The sequence below is a fragment of the Musca autumnalis genome, unplaced genomic scaffold (assembly GCF_047663935.1).
Source record: "Musca autumnalis isolate F117 unplaced genomic scaffold, ASM4766393v1 scaffold_2, whole genome shotgun sequence".
In the NCBI taxonomy this organism is placed as follows: domain Eukaryota; kingdom Metazoa; phylum Arthropoda; class Insecta; order Diptera; family Muscidae; genus Musca; species Musca autumnalis.
In genome coordinates, this window is record NW_027411755.1 from 138,748,654 (window position 1) to 138,765,846 (window position 17,193).

At 33.6% G+C, this 17,193-nt stretch overlaps 1 protein-coding gene across 1 annotated transcript; it reads right to left on the bottom strand.

Annotated features, from left to right (window-relative positions):
* Window positions 1-7,661: 7,661 nt before the first annotated feature.
* On the bottom strand, window positions 7,662-14,700 carry LOC141393102 (trypsin-1). Its single transcript, XM_073966051.1, has 4 exons — window positions 14,098-14,700; window positions 13,769-14,010; window positions 7,886-8,267; window positions 7,662-7,813 (listed from the first exon to the last, which is right to left on the bottom strand). Exons 1-4 carry the CDS (start codon window positions 14,300-14,302, stop codon window positions 7,692-7,694), a joined length of 951 nt encoding a protein of 316 aa, XP_073822152.1. The 5' UTR covers window positions 14,303-14,700; the 3' UTR covers window positions 7,662-7,691.
* Window positions 14,701-17,193: the final 2,493 nt, after the last annotated feature.

The following is a 17,193-nucleotide window of genomic DNA, read 5'->3' on the forward strand; positions in this document are numbered from 1 at the left end:
CCATATGTCCATTATAAATTGTTATGAAAATTTATTCTTATCCGCCAAAAGATTATGCAAATGTAGTGGAGTAGGGTATCAAATAGTCGGCCCCGTCCGACTATAGTCTTTTCTTACTTGTTTCTATTTAAAAATTTAAATTAGCTTTGTTTGAATAATTATTTATAGGAAACAAATACGATTCTCACAGGAAAAGTCATTAAAAACAGTCTGTAACTTTCGCGAATTCGTTGCAAATGTCCGATAGGTACAATAAATATAAATATAAATATAAAATTCGCGATTTTATAGAGGAAAACAAAAAATTTCAATATTGTCAAAGGTGCATCAAATCGTCTAAAATATCGCGATTTGATAACTAATTGGTCCAGAATGGTTTGATATTGATTTTAAATTAGATTAAAACTATTAATAAGTTATTAAGAAATGCGTATATACCATTATAACAAATAAAATTAAAAAAATGCATTACTGAACTTCAATGCATTTGGTGCGGAAACTTTTTTCGCGATATGGAAGAAATGACAGCGTATTTCGTAGTAGTTTTTCATGCTCTACACGGCTATGCGGTGGTATTTTTGATATTTGCAAAAATTGCAAAAAAAATTAGTACAAAAATAGGCAAACGTTTGCCAAACAAAAGAAAAAAGACTCTCAAGAAATAGCTTGTGTGACGTGAAACGACCGAAAAGAACAAATTCTTTTAGTAGGCTTTTCTTTTTGAGAAGAAATACTTGAAAGCGGTGCCTCATCGTCGTTATTCTTTAGATTCTAAGAACTAATCTAAAGTCATTAACTTTTTTCTTGCAATTAGCAATAGTTTTCATTAATGATTTTTCTTTTTAAAATACCATCTCGCATCAGGGATTGAAAATTCAGTACAATAGTACTTTTTTCAGTACCATATCACTATAAAAAGTACCGAAGTACCCCCGCGGGCAATTCAGTACCATTTTGACAGTTTTCCTTTCTAAATTTGTCAAAAAATTAAAAAACCTGTTCTGGAACAGAGTTCCGGCTACTGTGGCATCTGAAAATATTGTAGATTGAAAGACAAATAGTATACTTCCACTTTTAATGAGACTGTTTCCCACTGAAGAACAACATTTTAAAGTATCAACTCCCAATTTCGATCTTTATCAGATTATTCTGATTTTAAAAGATCTAAATATGCAAATATTAGTAATTCTTTGTTCAAAGTGAAATTAAATGAATTGGGAGAATTATTGTTTTCAGATATACATACTCATATCCAGACATGCCTTTGGCATTTGATTAATTCCACATTCTTCAGCCAATGTTGATCGAATATTTTTAATTCACTATGCTACTACTACTAAAGAATGAAATCATCTACAGCTAGAAAGTCTTTCAAATCTCATAGGGACCAAAGATATTTTTAATAGAATAATTCTTGCTGTTTTGATTATAAAATTCCAGAAAATGTTCTTAAGAAATATGGATTTAATCTTAAAAATACCTTCACAAACATCTTTAAGAAAAATTTGATTTCATATTTTATGTTACTAACTAACTAACTCTGCTCAGTAGTGGAATAGTGTAACTCATTTTTCGAGTTACCGACAAATATCGGTAAAATTAAAATGCTTATAATTTCGGTAATTAAAGAGTTTTTTGGTCGTTAAGTCCTACCGATAGCAACAGTGTTGTCAACTTTTATTGGCTCTTTTCATTCATAATTTTGGGTTTTAGTCTTAACTATTTTTGTCGGTAACTCTAAAAATGAGTTAGAGAATTCCACTACAGAACGGTATATTTGAACGACTTCAGTCATCTTTCGGTGTTTGTTGAAACCAAAATTAATAAATAATCGTACGGAGTTTTAGTTCAGTAAAAACATAGAACATCAAAATATCTTCAAAAAGTATTTTTTTCCTAATTTTTCTTAATGGCATCTTCTTCTCTTTGAGCAGGGCTGTCCTAAAAGCTATACATTTACCTATATAGTACATATGCACATAGATATATGTATGAACGTATTGTTCTAATTTTTTGTATTTACTTAACAAACATTATTTTTGTTTTTCTTATATAAGAATAGAATAAAAAAGTACCTTTTCATATAAAAATGTACCATTTTAGTACTTTTTTAAATTGTTAATTTTCCATCCCTGTCTCGCATCCATTTGCGTCGTTCTCATTAGAGTGTGATGAGAACAGACATCTTTCCCTTTGAACATAAATCAAAAATATATGGAAAAATGCTCTCTTAATTTTTCTCTTGTTTTTTAATGCATCATTTCTTGTTTAATTTTGCAGTAAATGTGTTATTTGTTAATTAATATATGACTTTGTTTTAAGTTAAATAAATGTTTTAATGAACAAATTTAAACACAAAATTATGTGTTTTTCGCAACTACTCGGTAATCCGGACAATTCGATAATCCGGGCACTGCCAAAATATGTGTATTATACTGTATATTCAAGCCAGATTTCAACTATTTCGGTTGGATGATGTGTCTAAAACTTAAAAAGTATTGTAAATCGGAAGGTTACTTTCTTTAGGGGCTATATCTAAACTTGAATATGTACCGACAATTCCCTGATAAATATAACATATCCGAAGCGAAGACTAAATACCAATTTTCTAATATTTTGTCTGAATAGGCTACATTATTCAGACAAAATATTTGAAAATTGGTAGCTTAAAATGGTTATATGAGGCTATATAAAAAGTGGACAGGAATGTACAGTACCTCAATGGAGACTAAAAGCCTGTATATATTAAAACTTCTTGTCGGGTTAACCTGCTTTATGAGCATTTATTTGAAGTATACGCAATGGAATTCACATTTGAAACCCAGTGAGATTATTAAAATCGGTTATATGTAAACGTATTGTAATGCTCTGTTCAACAACCTGCAAGTTTTTACTATTTTTGAAATTTTGACAATTTTTATACCCTCCACATGTAGGGCATAATTAAATTTGTCATTCCGTTTGTAACACATCGAAATTTTCGTCGGAGATCCTACAAAGTATTTATTCTTGATCATCATAAGATTCTAAGTCGATATAACCTTGTCCGTCTCTTTGTCCCTCTGTTTAACCGTCCGTCTGTCTGTTGAAATCAAGATACAGGTCGCAATTTTTAAGATAGAGCTTTTAAATTTGGTATAGAAGTTGCTATTACTTATAGGATGTTTGTGATTGAAATAAAGCTATATCGGTCCACGGTATCTCCCGATTTTCGGTATTTTGAAGGTATTAGCTCCTCATTATTACACCGAAATGGCTGAAATTTGGTACTTAGTCTTCGTTGGGGGTATACAACTTTCCCCCAGAAATTTGTCGGTACAGGTCCATGTCTTAATATAGCCTCCATAGAATGGTACCTCCCGATTTTTCGGTGTTTTGAAAGTTTTAGCCACCGTATTCAAACGGAATAACAGGTACCAAACTTCTCAAATAAAAAACAAGTAAGAACGGCGTTAGGTTCCATGATTTTTATTGAAGTAAAATGGAACAATTTCCCTTCGTGTATGAAGAAAAATGTGGCTATATTTCAAAATAACCACATTCGGGAGATACCGCTCTATGGAGGCTATATTAAGACATGGACCTGTACCGACAAATTTCTGGGGGAAAGTTTTATACCCCCAACGAAGACAAACTGTCAAATTTCAGCCATTTTAGTGGATTATTGTTGCCACAACTTTCAAAATACTAAAAATCGGGAGGTACCGTTCTATGGGGTCTATATGAAGGCGTGGACCTTAACCTAAAAATTTCTGGGGGAAAGTTCTATACCCACAACGAAGACTAAGTACTACATTTCAGCCATTTTGGTGGATTATTGTGGCCACACCCTCAAAATACCGAAAATCGGGAGGTACCGTTCTATGGGGGCTATATGAAGGCTTGGATCTATACCGGCAAATTTCTGGGGTAAAGTTCTATACCCCCAACCAAGACTAAGTACCAAATTTCAGCCATTTTGGTGGGATAATGAAGCTAAAACCTCAAAAATGCCGAAAATCGGGAGGTATCGTTCTATGGGGGCTATATCAAAACGTGGACCGATATATCCCATTTTCAACCGTCCTGGAAGTAATAAAAAATTCTGTACCAAATTTTGACGCTCTATCTTAAAAATTACGACCTGTATCTTGATTTCAACAGACAGACAGACGTACGGACATGTTTAGATCGACTTAGAATTTTATGCTGATCAATAATATATATACTTTAGAAAGTGTAGGTTCACGTTTTGGTATAGCCCACATATAAACGTAGCAACCATTTAAGGTTTTTTGAAGATTTTAGTCACACTTTTCTTCTACCGAATTGCTCGTTAATTGGATTTTTGTGTTCCCAGAAGAAAGAAAACTTACTCGAAAACAAACTGTCCATATACATACAGTGCTGCTCAAAACATTTGCAACTCAGATGCCTATATCACATTCAATCTATTTTTAGGGACATTTTGAGTTTTGAAATATGTTTGTTTTTGTTATTTGATTTTTTATTGGCCATATTTTTAAGATTTAAAAAGCATTATACAGTTATGAACACTTATGTCTAAAAAATGTGTGAAATATCGGAGGACCACATGTTTTAGCATGCTCAAAACATTTGCAACTGGTACGAATACCTATTAGTTCATTTTTGACGGGTTTTTTGTATTGATTGGCATCAAATTGATTTTAATCAGAAGAAGGGGGCAAAAAGCTTTCATGAGGAGTACTTTTATCCCACATATGTTTACTTTTGATAGACAAGTATGCCGAAAACAAGACATGTCCAATTTTTTAAGAAAAACTTAAATTACGACCGGAAATTTTTATCAACGCTTTGCTAAAATGGTAATTTTTGAAAATTGTGGATCCAAAGAGGTCCAAAACTAAACATAGGAACATCTTAATATCTAAAACAGAGCTGGATACCGCGTAAAAATAACTAAAATCGCCATAAGATGGGAAGGAGATGTAAGGACAACAACATCTACTGCAGGGGATGATCAAAAATTATACGAATTATTAAGCAGATCTCTCAGAGGTCATCAACAGATGTTAAAAAAATACTTGACACCGATAAATCTATACAAACACCTCCGATACATACCAAAGACACCGGTATACCAAAATAGGCAAATTTTGGGAAAACAGTAACATCCGGGAAAAATGGAATTTTTCATAGAAATTATTCAAAAAATGTGTGGTTATATTTTTGGAGTAGTGAAATCGAGTACTTCTCCTCGATATAAATCAATATTTAAGTTATATGACTTAAAAAATTGATTGATCACCAGAACTAAAGATAATAGAATTTGTCCCTTTATACGAAAAAGTCGACCCAAAATGTAGAAGGTGTTTTATATTGCCCTGGAGGTATTTTTATGGGCAGAAATGGTACAGGATACATGAGGTCGAGATATTTATCAGATCCAAGAACTAACCGGACAGGTAGCATTTCAAAATCTCACCATGTACACTACGGAATTATCGTATAACAGAATGTTTTGGCATAATCCCGCTTCTAAACGTATATATAACCACGTAAAACTAGTAATTTTTTGAAAATATGCTTAAGTTCTTATCGGACGCAATCAGCTATAGTAATCTAAATTCATATAGGAGGTTCCGGGACTCTAATCTGGACTCTAGACTATTAAATATCGAATAAAACCTTGGTATTTAACAATTATCCTTAGAGCACAGGATTCCAAAGGATATATTAACTTATTTAGTTAACTGGTTTCCTTTACGATGTCACTAGATAATAAATAAAATGTTTAATTCACAATATATTATCAAAACAAAAATAATTTCTTCAGATTTTGAATAAAATTTTCTCAGTTGCAAATGTTTTGAGCAGAACCTAAAGTGAGTTCCACCTTTGTTTTGTATATTTTTTGTAAAATAAGTGAAATTTTTGCAAATTAATTTTTAAATCTTTAAAAAGGATTCAATAAACAATCAATCTACAAACATATTGGCATTTCAAATCCACAAACTACCTCAGAACTATATAAAATATGAACTAGTCATTCCAGTTGCAAATGTTTTGAGCAGCACTGTACATATATTCAGGTTTAAGTCTAGCCGGTATTGCCCAATTTTCTGCATTTCGAGGTTTTTTTGTAAAATTTTCGAAACGAGATTGCTGCATTTTAATATTGTGTGTTGCCAGTAGTTCAATTCGAAAAACTTTAAATATTGATCCATGTTTTGGAAAGAACTACGAAGGGAGTATTATCAGTTGGGATATACTACTCCTGCAAATAAGAGGAAGAGCTTAGAACTTTCCTAAACAGCAAACTAATTGTATTTAACTTAAAGCCGTTCTTACTTGTTCCTTTATAAATTTGTCACTAGAGCAAAAATAACAAATATTTGTCATTTGATGGGATAGTGAGATTAAAATCTTCTAAAAACCAAAAAAAACAGGCGATACCGTTCTATAGAGGCTTTATCAAAACGAGGTCCTACACCTACTATTTTCTACGTGAATGTTTTGCACCTCCAACCGAGACTAAACCTTGAAAGTACCAAAAGTCTGGCAGTATATGTCTATGGGTGCTATATCAAAACGTGGACCTGTAGCGAAAAATTTCCGAAAATACCGAGTATCGGGATAAATCGTTCTACGGGGGTCTATAAACAACTTACATCCTGTACTCTATGTGACAGGGTATCAATTTACGTTGCCTCACAACTGGTATCCATCCCCATTAGACATTGTTTAAAGTTTAGTCAAGCATTGGTCATTTCTCTTTCGTTCATCATCATCATAATCTTCTTCTTCCTCTTCTAAGGTGTGTGCGATGATAAGTTGTTGCAGTTTAGGCTTGTCCATGGGTGTGTTTTATATTATGTATGTTTGTGTATTTTTGAAGATCAGCTCATCCTGTATGGCTTTGTTTATCCCTTCATAGCACCCGCGGGAGTTTTTTGTCTTTTATATCTTCTGGAGTTTATTCTTCATTGTCTTGTTGTTGTTGTGTGTAGGTATATTGTATATGTCCTCTCTATACAATGGTCACTTCTTCCGTAAAGAGATTATTTTTCAATTCAACCATCACGACTTAAGCGTCTTCTAAGCGGTATGGCTAAAATACCAAGATGAATAATAGACAGGAAAATCTAAAATAAAACTTGCAAATTATGGTGATTTTAGCATGAAAAATGGCCACTTCGCTGAGGTGATAATGAATTGGGAAAACCTTGTGATTTTCCTTTTTTTTTTGCCACAGCCAAAGTGGACATTGTTAGTGTACAAGGCAGAGTTTGTCATGAATAATAATCACTAGTTAAATGTCGGATGAAGTTTAACATTTTTGTTCATATTTTTGTTGTTCTAAGGAAGGCTGGGGAAGAGAATCATGTTGCTTTCAATGACCTTATGTAATTTGAATTTTGGATGGAAAAATCTTAGAAGTCCATCTTAGCAAATTGAATTTTACAAACCACCAACTTCTTTAATCTCTTAGTGGATTTTATAAGGATATTAGCTGACTATCAAAGTTATGCTCCATAAATTTCCGTAAGTTATGAAGTTTCCTACAAACAATAAATCACAATATAAATTATTATGATTTTATTTTGGACATGGATCAGAGAAGGAAATAATAAATAATTAAATTTGAAATAAATTATAAAATGAAAATGGAGAATTTCAATGACATAGCAAATTTTGGCATGATTTCAAGTGCCCTTCATCTATGGGAATTAATTGCTGCAATAGCAGCCATCATTAGTGTTCGATTGAATCCAGCTCAAGAATTTGGTGACACGAGCATAGACACCGGGAGCATCAGCTTGAGCGCAACCATAACCAAAGGAAACAACACCTAGGGGAAAATCGAAAAAATTACATTACACACAAACGCTTAAATTGTTCATTACATATCAACAAAACTTACCAGCCAATTTATAACGACCCTCATTAACAATCAATGGACCACCACTGTCACCTTGACAAGCATCTTTACCACCAGTTTTTACCAAACCGGCGCATAGCATAACATCTTGAATTTTGTTCTTATATCTTGTACGGCGACATTCTTGGTTGGAAATAATTGGAACGGTAGCTTCTTGCAAATAATTAGAGGTGGAACCACCCTCCTTCAATAGACCCCAACCGGCAACAACGGCATCTTTACCATCGAAATTTTGATTTGGTGTTGGCAAACAAACTGGACGAATTTTGTCATTAAATTGTACTGGAGATTCCAATTTTAAGAGGGCAACATCATTGGCAATGGTGTTTGGATTATATTGAGGATGAACCATGGTGCGAATAACCTGAAATTACATGAATAAAAGAGTAATAAATGACATTATTTCAGCGGTGAAAGTGAAGAAGAATAAGGAAGTGGAGTTTGAATGAGAAAAAATGTATTTTTTTTTGTTTTATTTACGATGGATGTAAAATGAATACCAATCTTCGCACTTTCTATAAAATATTGCAATGCATTTCAATTTCCGGCATATTTGTTAGTCAAATCTTTTAGTTCTCTCAATACTTGAGTTTCACAGTGGCCACGGAGTTAGGATGAAGGAATAACAAAATCAATGTGAAGTGTTAATCAGCTGGCATGTATACATATATCGGAGCTATTTTATAGCATGGTTTTGCTAAATATCTTTAAAAGGGAAACTTAATATTTCAAGGCAATCTTTCGTTTTCCGGTGTATCTAGAACACAAATAATTCAAATAACCTGTTATATACTGATGTAACAAAAAAACGTCAATCTAGATTGAGTTCCTAAAGTTCCTCGCCTTCAATTTATGAATTTATCATTTATAGAAACTTCTGTACCCTATTATAAAGCTCTATCTTAAGTATTGCTTTGTGTATCTGGATTTCAACAAAGGGACGGAGAGACGGAAATCGTGATATCGGCTTAGAATTTTATGCTGATTTAGAATGTTCTTTATAGGGTCTTCATCGATTATTTCGATATGTTACAAAAGGAATGACAAAGTTTAATTTACCATTTGTATTACGGCAAAGGATATAAAAATGTGCTTCACCCGAAAGCTTTAAAACAAACCCTTCGACCACAAAATAAACTGGGGAGTAACGACGATAACAAACACATATCAAGTTCAAAGAAGAAATACCAGAAATACCCTTACAAAAGTTCAATAAATTTATCACAGTCCGCAAACCTAAGAGTAACAGTCTCTAGTAATCATAAAAAATGTTAAGAAAAAAATTGGAAAAACACCTGAGCTGTGGCATGCCATTGTTGCAGTAGGTGGTGAGTGAGAGAGCATATAAACCCTCATTAAAATTATTACCATAATTCCCTACTCGTATTATTCTAGTCACAACCCTTCTGTCGATAATAGCGATCATTTTAACCTTATTAAATAAATTTTCCGTGCCCGTTATTCCCTACCGATGTGCGTCGGTAATGACGTTCATATTCCAGACACAAACCCGCCTGCGTTAAGAACTGTCATTGTTAACCTTAGTAATCTGTTCGTTTACTGGTGAACCCGGTTTACTCTATAGTAGTTTCACTGAAGTTTTGCGTTTTCGGGAAAGATACATAATTTCAAGAAATTATTTCCCCATGTCATGTTTATTTCTATATTCATATGACTTACTTTCATGACAGAATTTCAGTGAAATAATAACGATCATGGTTTAATAAGAAAGGTTAGCTAAAGCCTTGTGTCAATTAAAATTTTTTCTTTCGAGTGTTCCTAAAACGTCAAAAAAATATACACAATCTATGTATGTGTGTGTGCTGTTTGAATAATATACCAAACACTTTTTAAAAACAATCGAATTCAATGATTTTTAAAATTGTTTTTACAACATTTGTATGGAAGAAATCCGCCAGCTTTGCATTGAAGCAGCCATTTTATCATATAAACAACTCGATTATGTGGAGAAACCATGATATTTCATTCATTTTTCGCGTTTTTTATAAAATGCTCAAAAAAAGTATTGTAAACAAAACCACTTCTTGCTTTTTTGTTTTTTAATTTTGAAGTTTTAGGAATTCAGGAAAAACAAGGGTTCTATAGATTGTTTTCATTTAAATCTACCTATTTACTTATACCATGATAAAAATTCGGATCATTTGACTAATATTTTTTGTTGTCCTTCCTCAAAACATCGAGAAACTAATACGTATAGCAAAATATTATAGTGGATTTTGAAGCAGGAGGTTTTAGTGTGTTGTTGAATTCTAGTTAGCTGCATATTCTCTTAGTTTACTTTGTAATGCCAATTCGAGCATGTACTTAAGTTTGACCTAAGGTTTCAGACATGATGCCTACCAGTGCCAATTTTCAGACAAAAATTTTAATTTTTTTAATCCGCTAAATTGGTTGGATTTTATGTTATTTGGAGATTGTTTTGTTTCCCCAAGCCTATTTTTGCATCATAACATAATCGGGACCTATGTTCATGTCATTTTGTATTGACAGCAAAAAACAATTCTTACCGTATACACCCTCCAGAAGGGAAAGGGGGGAGAATGTTACGCTCGTGGTTTCTTCAAATACTCTTCGCAGCAGCACAAAGCTGTAACCGGCGCATTGGCTTGATTTTACACTCTAAATATTTTTGGCCACTTTCTCCACTGTGCGGCGGTAAATCGATAACAAGGTTCATATTATGCCAGACACAAACCTGCTGTCGATACTAACGATCACAGTTAACACTAGAAATCGCTTCACCTTTTAGTAATGCTAGTCAATGCAATGAGTTGTATCTCCTTGATCAGTCAGATTACCTTAGTCTTTTAGCCTTTTAATATGATAAATTTACCAAGCTTTAAGTCGCCTCAAAGTGGAGATTTTACCTCGGTCTCAAATAAACAGTAAATCTATTTTAATAAAAGAGTAAATTGATAGACTCCCTGACTGACCTTATGTTTCATCAACGCCCAGACGAAACGGCTAAAGTTAGAATCTTGAAACTTTCGATGAGGATCAGTCTTGGTACGAAGGTCAGATACGGCTGGATTTTTGGAAATTCGTACGGGAACGGTACGAAAAGTACTAAAAGGTACTAAATATGGTTTGTATTTTTGCGAACCGGTAAGCTACAACTTTGAAATTAAGAATGAGGGTCACCGATGGAGTGTAAGATAGATGTACCAACTGGGTTTTAGAAATTCGAAATAAAAGAGTACGAAAAGTACTAAAATGTACTAAATTTGGTTCCATTTTGTATTATGTGAACGGATAGAGCTAAAAGCTTGAAATTTGGAATAATTTTTGAAATGTATACACATTTGGATGAACGGATACAGCTGGAATTCTGAAATTTTGAATAAGGATTATTGTAGGAGTGTAGGATTGGGATATAGAGGTAGTTGTGGAAATTCATACCTATGTGTAAGAAAAGTACGAAATGGTACTAAATTTGGTACAATTTGGATTTCCTGCTAGAGCAGGAATTCTGAAATTTGGAATTGAGATTACGGTTCGGGTGTCGGATTGAGGTTGTTTTGAAAATTCGTACTTATGGGTACGAAATGTACCAAGTGGTACGAAATTTGGATTTCGATAGAGCTGGAATCCTGAAATTTGGAATTAAGATTATTGTTGGAGGGTAGGTTTGAAGTGATTTTCGAAAGTCGTACTTATGGGTACGAAATGTACAAAATGGTTCTAAATTTGGTACAAGTTGGATTTAGGTGATCGGATAGAGCTGGAATGCTGAAATTTCAAATTAAGATTACTGCTGGATTGTAGGTTTGAGGTAGTACTGGAAATTCTTACTTATGGGTACGAAAAGTACAAAATGCTACCAAATTTGGTACAATTTGGATTTGGGTGAACGGATAGAGCTAGAATCCTGACATTTGCAATTAAGATTACTGTTGGAATTTACGATTTATGTAGTTTTGGAAATTCGTGCTTATGGGTACAAAAAGTACTAAATAGTACTAAATTTGGCATAATTTGGATTTGGGTGAACGGATAGAGCTTGAATCCTGAAATTTAGAATTAAGATTGCTACTGTTGGGTTGTAGGTTTGAGGTAGTTTTGGAAATTCCAGTACAAAATGGTACTAAATTTGGTACAATTTGGATTTGGAAGAATGGGTACAGCTGGAATTCTGAGATTTGGAATTAATATTACTGTTGGGATGGAGCTGGAAATTTGACATTTGGAATTAAGATTACTGTTGAAATTTAGGATTGAGGTTGTTTTGCAAATTCGTACTTATGGGCACGAAAAGTACTGAATGGTACCAAAGTTAGTACAGTTTGGATGAAGGGATGGATCTACAATCCTGAAAATAGGAATTTAGATAACTGTTGGAGTGAAAAATTGAGATATGGAGGTAATTTTGTAAGTTCTTACTTATATGTACTAAATAATACTAATTTTGTAAAATTGAATGGAACTAGAATCCTGAAATTTGCAATTAAGATTAATGTTGGAGTTTGGGATTGAAATATGGAGGCAATTTTGGAAATTCGTAATTATGTGTACGGAAATACTAAACTTTTTGCGTAGACAAATGGAGGTGATTTTGGAAATACGTACAGAAAATACACGAAAAGTACTATCTGGTACTAATTTTCGTATAGGTTGTAGGGATAGAGTTGTAATTCTGATATTTGGAATGAAGATCGCTTGCGTAGGGTTGATATGTGGAGATGGTTCTACGAAAAGTACTAAAAGGTACTAAATTGGGTTTAGGTATATAAGTGATATTCTGAATCTGGGGGTCACTGTTTGTGTGTAGGTTTGCGATACATTTGGTTTCGGTAATACATTCTGTAAGAGTACGTAAGGTACCAAATGGTACTAAATTTTGAATTGGGTGTATGGATAGTTTGAGTTTTGGATAGTCTGAGTTTTTTAGTGGGGTTTTTTGGAATTGAATTTTAGAAATACGTACCATAAATATGCTAAAATTACTAAATTAGATGTGGATGTGGAAGTACCTGCTATAAGTATAGTATTTGGCGTAGGGGTATTCCGAAATTTGGTATTGTGTGAAATTTTGTGTGTAGTTGGTTTTGGAAATATTTAAGTACGTACAAAAGGTACTATTGACTTTGGTCTAGGGACAGACTTAGAATTCAGAAGTTTGGAACTGAGGTCAGTGTTGCTGTGTAGGGAAGAGCTTTGGACATACGTTCCGTAGGTAAACGAAAGATACAAAAATTTGGTAAATGGTACTCCCAATACAAAAGGTGTACGGATAGAGTTTCAATTCTGAATTTTGGTATTAGGGGCAGTGTTGGTGTGTACGGTATTGTATTGTAAGTTTGTTTCTCTGAAATCGCATGTAACACCGCGAAATATTCGTCGTAGACCCCCATGTGTTATACCAAAATTCATATCTCGACTAGATAAAGAGATTATGAGTTGTGTTCCTGTCCGTAATCAATCTCCAGGCAGCAATTATGGACCAATCGTAACGAAATTTGTATTCGATTTTGTATGTCGGAATTAGGGTCTGATCGAAATTTTAAGTAAGTTTTGGGTTTACGGCAAGGAGGAAGCTTGCAAGTTAAAAGAAACGAGTTGTCCATATCAAGGATTAAACCAAAGACGAAGGGCGGTCATCCTAACCATTTTTAATGGTCATTAAAATTAAAATCCCCTATATAAATAAAAAACCCCCTAAATTAAAACAAATTCGTCCACTGTTCTTCTCTTCTGTTCGTTGTCCTCTCTGGATAACTGTAAACAAAGTTCAAAATGTTGCCCTTTGTTATGGACATTCTTTGTCCGTGGTAATGCGGAAGAATTCACCGTACAACGCTTTGCGGAATGTAACTAAATATCACTATAACTATTATGATTTCTCACCTTTCTGGTAACGCCAGTATCTCCAGATGATCTGTCCCATTGCAATAAGCGTATTGTTATTTGATCACGATTACCGTGGACACAATGGGCAGCAGTCAACACATAGCGATCATTAATCAAAGAGCCACCACAGAAGAGACGCAAATAATAGCGACCTTTTAACAGTTGGGCTGTCCAGGGGAATTTATTTGAGCGCACCTGTGTACCACCAACAATACGATTGCCATTTGGTGCACCACAGACTGGAAATAAAAAAATACATACATTTTTTTATAATAAATAAAATGAACATTTATATTTTAAAGAATCCTTGTGAACTCGAAACTTACAGCATTTAGCATTGCAGTTATTGCGTGCAGGTCTTGCCTTGCCAACATCAGTGTCAAACGAACTTAAAATGTTATTAAAATTTTGGGCGAAATTTTCATCGTAACGTTGAACTGGTACTACATCATCGGTGATGGTTGGTGGTTCGTAAACATATTGTCCTTGGGCGGAAACCCAAAATAGGGCACAAATTAAAAAGAATTTCATTATTTTTGGTTACACTCTTTATTTCTTTCACTTTGTCCAAATAGTGTTTTTTCAACTTTTTTTTCCACAACTGAGCTCTTTCACTTGCCCAGCTGAAATGTTTGCATTGGAAAAGTTTTCGTGTCTTCTTATAGTTTCAATTTTTATTGATTGAAATTCAATATTTGTTATGGTTATATGACACACAAACGTACGCACACGAAGTTTAATCTTTCTGTTGTATTGTTGTTATATTCTTACATATGAAGTCTTTGTTGTTGTTCTTGTTTGCCAACAACGAAAGAAAGTCACTGCTTTAGGTGATGTCCCACTCAAGTGTTTCGTTTGTTTTCTGGAGCGAACGAAGAAGACACTTAATGAATCGGATTAGTGTTTTTGATGTTGATGGTCCATTTTTATTGTTGTTGTTCTTCTTCGAAATATTGTAAAATGTAAATGAGATTTATGCGATTATTAAGGGCTCTTAAAGATTGAATTGGATTTTGGCAACAAATTTTGTTATTGTTCCCGATCTTATAAACATATGAAAATAACTAATTTACATTTTCGCCAAACGTGATTTTATCACTGTTATGATTTGTCTTTGTATTTTGTAGTTTTGTGATTTTATTAAGTCATTGTTTGTTTTATTAAGAGATTTATGGCATATTTTATATAACAATACAATATGATTTTGCAAATGGATTAAATTGGATTTTTAGCTTCCAGCATCGGAAGTGTGTTGTCAGGTGTAGCAAAGTACATAAGGTGGTAAGCTCCGATAAGTCGACTTTTAGATACCATCTATCATTGAAAATAATCTTAATATATAAAAGAGCTTAGTGATGAGTGATTAGGAGATCATCACCCATACGAACCCGCTGAAGCTAGCTAGAATCTTAAAATTTTGGGTGAATGTCACTCTTGGTCCGAAAGATCTTACACCTAGGTTTTTGGGAAGTCGAAATAGAACGATACGAAAAGTACTAAATATTGTACCATTTGTATTTGGCGATTTGCAATGTGAATCAAGGATGTGAAATAGGACTGATATAGGGAGGTGATTTTGGAAATGTGTACACTTGTGTTCGCAAACTACTAAATGGTATTGAATTTGGTACATTTTGGAATTGGGTGAACGGACAGAGATGGAATCCTGAAATTGGGAATTAAGATTACTGTTGGAGAGTAGGATTGAGGAAGTATTTGAAATTCATTATTATGTGTAAGTACGGCTCTAAATTTGGTACAATTCAGTTTTGGGCGAACGGATTGAGCTGGAATCTTTATATTTGAAGATAAGAATCTTGATATTTGAAGACTTATGTGTGCGAAAATGGTATACAATCTGGCTTTGGGTGAACGGATAGAGATGGCATCCTGAAATTGGAAATAGGATTACCGTTGGATTATAGAGGGAGCCATCGTGGTGTAGTGGTAATCACGTCCGCCTTACCAGAACATCAATATTTTCGGCGGTGCACAGTGGTTCAGGAATCGATTTTCTGGCCAATTTTTTGTCGTCACCGATTGTTAATTTCTATTCAGGGCAATCATGATTATTTCAATCGGAATTTTCCGCACGGAATATAATTTGAAAAAGTGAAATTCTTTTAAAATCAATGTTAAAAACATTGAAAACTGCTAGAATCACTTAATTATGGAATATTCTCGCCGAAATGACGAAAATAATCCCTTTTTGGACATAAATATGGGGACATCAAATTTTCAAATTGGGGAAAAGGAACACATTCCGCACGAAATTTTTATTCATTATTACCTTGATTCAAACTAAAGAAATCAAAAAGATTAGGTCAAAATATTAGAAGGTGTGGGTGTGGCGTGCTCCTAAAGACGACAATTTTTTCGCAATTTTGGAAAAAACGTCATTTCTGGGAATTTCTGAAGAACTTATTAGGTAGGTAGGGTTGTTGCCTTTAAGAGCAGATTCAATAAATTACCATAGAGTTTACACGAAGAGAGTTATTTTATTTTTCCTCAGGTACTACATTTTAGTGAAATTCCAATTTTAGTGGACTAGAACCTTTAGGGAACAGCGTGGAACAAAGTTCCGTTTTCACAGAATGATGCAAGAGAACGATGTCCTCTTTCAGCCCATATATACTTTTGTGCCAGAACAGTTCCGTCCGTTTAACACTTCTTTAAATTTTTGGAATTTTCATGGGTAAAAATATGTGTTTTTTCCATACCGTTTCCCATTAACTTATGATTTTTTAAGAGTTGTATGAATTTTATGAATTTTGGAAAAAATTTAAATTTTCTGAAAAATATTTAAAAAAAAATTCCATAATTTTTTTGTAGTATTTTGTATTTTATGTTTTTTTATTCGAATTTGTCCTTTTTTAAATAGTAGAACATATGAAAAACTCAAAAACACTCATATTTAGATCCAAATTATGAAAAAATCGAAATTTTTAAATTTGACCTTGAATACCTCTGCAACTACTAGACCGAATTCGAATGTTGTAGTGCATGGCAAATTAAGAAAATACCTTTATCCGTTCAAACGGTACAGAGTTTTGGCCAGAAAAAAAACTATTCTGAAGCACTGTGTGGCGGTAACTCCCCTCCGTGTAATGTTGGCATACATTTCCTTACACCTTCTCTACAAAGTGGTATAATAAGACACGCCGTTCCGTCTCGGCGATGAAAACTAGGTCCCATATCATTGAGCCGAGATGAATCGGCGTGCACTCATTGGTATAAGTGAAGTCTCCTCAGCCCTTTGGGAATGTTGTGTATACATATTATGGAATTGAGGTAATTTTGGATATTCATACTTATGTGTACGAAAAGCACTAAGTAGTACTAAATTTGTTATTATATGAACGGATGGAGATAAAAACTGGGCATTTGGATGAGAAGTATGGTTGATATAAAAAAGACAAGTA